Genomic DNA, 3,352 nt, shown 5'->3' with positions numbered 1-3,352 from the left:
ATATATATATATATATATATATATATATATATACACACACATAGTGACGTTTACATCGTTGAATTTTTTAATTTTGGGGCGATTGTGGCGGGATTTTTTGAATTTTCTTTTTCTTTTTATAGGTTTTTCTGTGGTTTATAGTTTTCGTAATTGTGCAGTTTGTATATATTGCCAGGTGCTTATCTCCTTTATTTATATCGTGCGTTTGATTTGTTGCAAGAAAAGGTATGTTTACATATTCGCGTAGTCAGTGAGAAAAAAAGGGTAAAATTTTCACACACAATTGTAGATATCAAAGTTTAAAATTTTCTAAAGATGATCGTTTGTATATACAAACAGAGAAAACTGTAGTTTTCTTGCAATAAAAAGGATGTTTGCATTTTCGAATATTCAAGCAGAAAGGAAAGAGTAGGTATTCACAGAAGTTGTAAATATTAACGGTTTTTAATGTTTTTAAAGATGATCGTTTGTATGCCCGAACATAGAAAACTATAGTGTTCTTGCAATTATTATTATTATTATTGAGTGAGAGAGCAGTGCATGCCATCAAAGTGACACTGGGGTAAAATATACGAAGCCCAGTATACCCATCATGACTACCCGTCTGATAAGGGTACACCAGGCACATGCATCACAACCATATGTGCGCGACATGGTGATCTCATATCAAGATAAACAGCGCATGACCTTGCAGGTGGAGCCCAGTTAGAATTTTCTTCAGGTCGAGTAGCCCATCCCGCTCAAAAGGTCCCTGAATAAGGTTTGTTTAAGGATGTTGATCAAAACACCCATGTTTCCAAATGTGAATTATTCAAACCCCAAAGAATTCCTCTCAACACATGGCTATGATGTTCCCCCAATACTTCTGCTCGTGATCAGAGATGCACATATCGTCAGCCACCAAGGGACATGCTCAACTGGTTAAGGTCAAGCAACTGACAAACAAATCTATGGTATTAAGCAGAATATTTGCTGTAGCCCCGTCTTTTATACCAAGACAAAACAATGTACTTGATAACACTTCCAATCAATTAAGATCAGAAGCCATGAGAGCCACTACCTGGTACAGCATCTGGGCATTATTATTATTATTATTATTATTATTATTATTATTATTATTATTATTATTATTATTATTATCATCATCATCATCATCATCATCATCATCATCATCATCATCATCATCATTATTATTATTACTATTATTATTATTATTATTATTATTATTACTATTATTATTATATCTTTACCCAATATATTTATATATTTAATATTTCTCATTTCTCTAAATCAATAAAACACTTCACCATAAAAGCAGCCCACCACAATTAAGAAAACCGAACCAAAACGTTCATTTATCTGTTTTATTCTTTCAGGAAGATGTCCTGTGGATTTCGTTTACAACGGTTATGTTTTGGGTACGAATGATTTGGGTGTCACGTATGGCATTCATTACATGCAGTGTTTCTACGGATGTGAAGCAGAACCAACCTGTCAATCGTTTGACTACACCTTTCATTTGAAAGCTTGCTACATGTCAACTCATAACCATACCAATGCAGGTTTGCGTTACCTCAAAGGTGACGTTTACACTGAAATAAACAGAAGTAAGTGCAAATTCGTTTCATATTTTGGGGACTTTTAGTCAGTCTATTTAGACAGTACTGAGGTGTCACCTTCAAAAGCTTTAGACTATTATGCCACCCCCAATTGTTTCCTTTACTCTCTACCAAATGATTGAGTGAAACTTGGCCATAAGAGATGTAAATTGATGGACTAAACAAATATACAATTATTGATCACTCCTGTTTGACATATTGTGTCTGCGTGTGTGTGTGTGCACATGTGTGTGTGTGTGTGTTTTATATATGTGTGACTATATGGTAAGGAGCTTGTTCCCCAACGACATGGTTCTGGGTTCAGTCCCACTGCGTGGCAACATGAGCAGGAGTCTTCTACTATAATCTTGGGCTGTTGAAGGATGAACCGCGATAGAGGTTGGGCAGTCAATAAATAGTTTAATAGTCTGCTCATGTAAAGCTGGATGTTTGATAAGCCAGAGCTCGCATTTGGAGCTGTTAATCCAAAGTTCTTAGAACCAAGTTCTTCGATCATTGTCCTCGCAGATGCAAACATCTTGTCAGCAGGGCCTCTCAAACAAGCGTCATTGAGGTTCCTGATACTTAAGTCTCGGTCGGCTATCTTCTAGGTAACATCGCCAATGCCCAATACCAATAGAGCAGGACCAAGTGGGTTACCCTGTTGGACTCCAGAAGTAGATGGGTTGAGGTGATCACCAAAAGACAAGTAGAAGAGTTCCCGATAGGTTTGCCAAGAAAAGTGATACGGTTGTAGGGCATTCTCGCTCACTGCATGGAGGTTGACATCCCGATCAAAATCTCTGGTCTCCTCTTCAAAATCATGAGACGAAACCACACCCTTAGACACTATCTCTCACTCACCAACAACGCACCGGACACATGCTGCTAGAACCATTGTCCAATGATTGCAAGGCAGCCAACGGAGAGCGTCCAGCGCTGTTTTACATCTCATGAGGTGTACCACATGACGTGATCTTGGAGGGGGACATACATAGGATCGCCCAAAAGACAGCTGCACGTTAGAGGAGGAAAGGAGCGTCTCCACAGGCCACACCACCCAGTGCCGTTTTCCAACACCACCAGCAATGTGGTGGGGATTTGTCCACCCTAGTACTGGAGAGTGGGGACAGATCCAAGCAAGGGGAACGGTCGCAGTCAAGTTCAGAATCACGATGGTACACTTCATTAGGAATAAATTACCCAGCCTTAACCACCGAAGTGAGCTTGAAGGCACATCAACTGCTTCTGAGCCTTTGAACAGCACCACAATGACATCTGTAAGAACAAAAAAAAGCAAAAAGAAAGAATGTCTGATAAAGGATCTTTGATCTGAAAGCGGTCACGTGATTAAACCTAACAGCAACAGCATTATCCACAGATTTACACGCCACATGTAGGTTCTATCTATATATCTACTATCTCTAACACCTTGGTTAACTTCCTTGATATCTCTCTTACCATTGACCACCCCTCCCACTTTCTCACCACCTCCGCCTTCTTCAAACCCACAGATTCCCACCTCTACCTCAACTTCTCTCTTCCCATCCTTCCACACCAAGCGGGCCATCCCCTACTCCCTGTTCCTCCGCCTCCGACGCTTGTGCAGCCGGGTCCAGGATTTCGAGACCCAGTCCCAGTACCTTGCCCGCCTGTTCAGGCATCGAGGATAGCCCTCACCCCTAGTCCAAACCGCCCTTGCTCGCGCTCGTAAAATCGATCGCGCCACCACCATCTCTCCTTAACCACATCAA

At 40.6% G+C, this 3,352-nt stretch overlaps 1 protein-coding gene across 1 annotated transcript in view; it reads left to right on the top strand.

Moving 5' to 3' along the window:
- The window catches only part of LOC128249715 (uncharacterized), a 23,006-nt gene that overhangs the window by 16,208 nt on the left and 3,446 nt on the right, over positions 1 to 3,352 (top strand). The window contains exon 4 of the mRNA XM_052974146.1: positions 1,377 to 1,607. Within this exon, the coding sequence (XP_052830106.1) occupies positions 1,377 to 1,607 (231 nt within the window). The remainder of the gene's footprint in view (positions 1 to 1,376; positions 1,608 to 3,352) is intronic.

The sequence above is a fragment of the Octopus bimaculoides genome, chromosome 17 (assembly GCF_001194135.2).
Source record: "Octopus bimaculoides isolate UCB-OBI-ISO-001 chromosome 17, ASM119413v2, whole genome shotgun sequence".
Lineage (NCBI taxonomy): Eukaryota > Metazoa > Mollusca > Cephalopoda > Octopoda > Octopodidae > Octopus > Octopus bimaculoides.
Note: the sequence above shows the minus strand (reverse complement) of the source record. Positions and strands in the feature narration are given on the sequence as shown.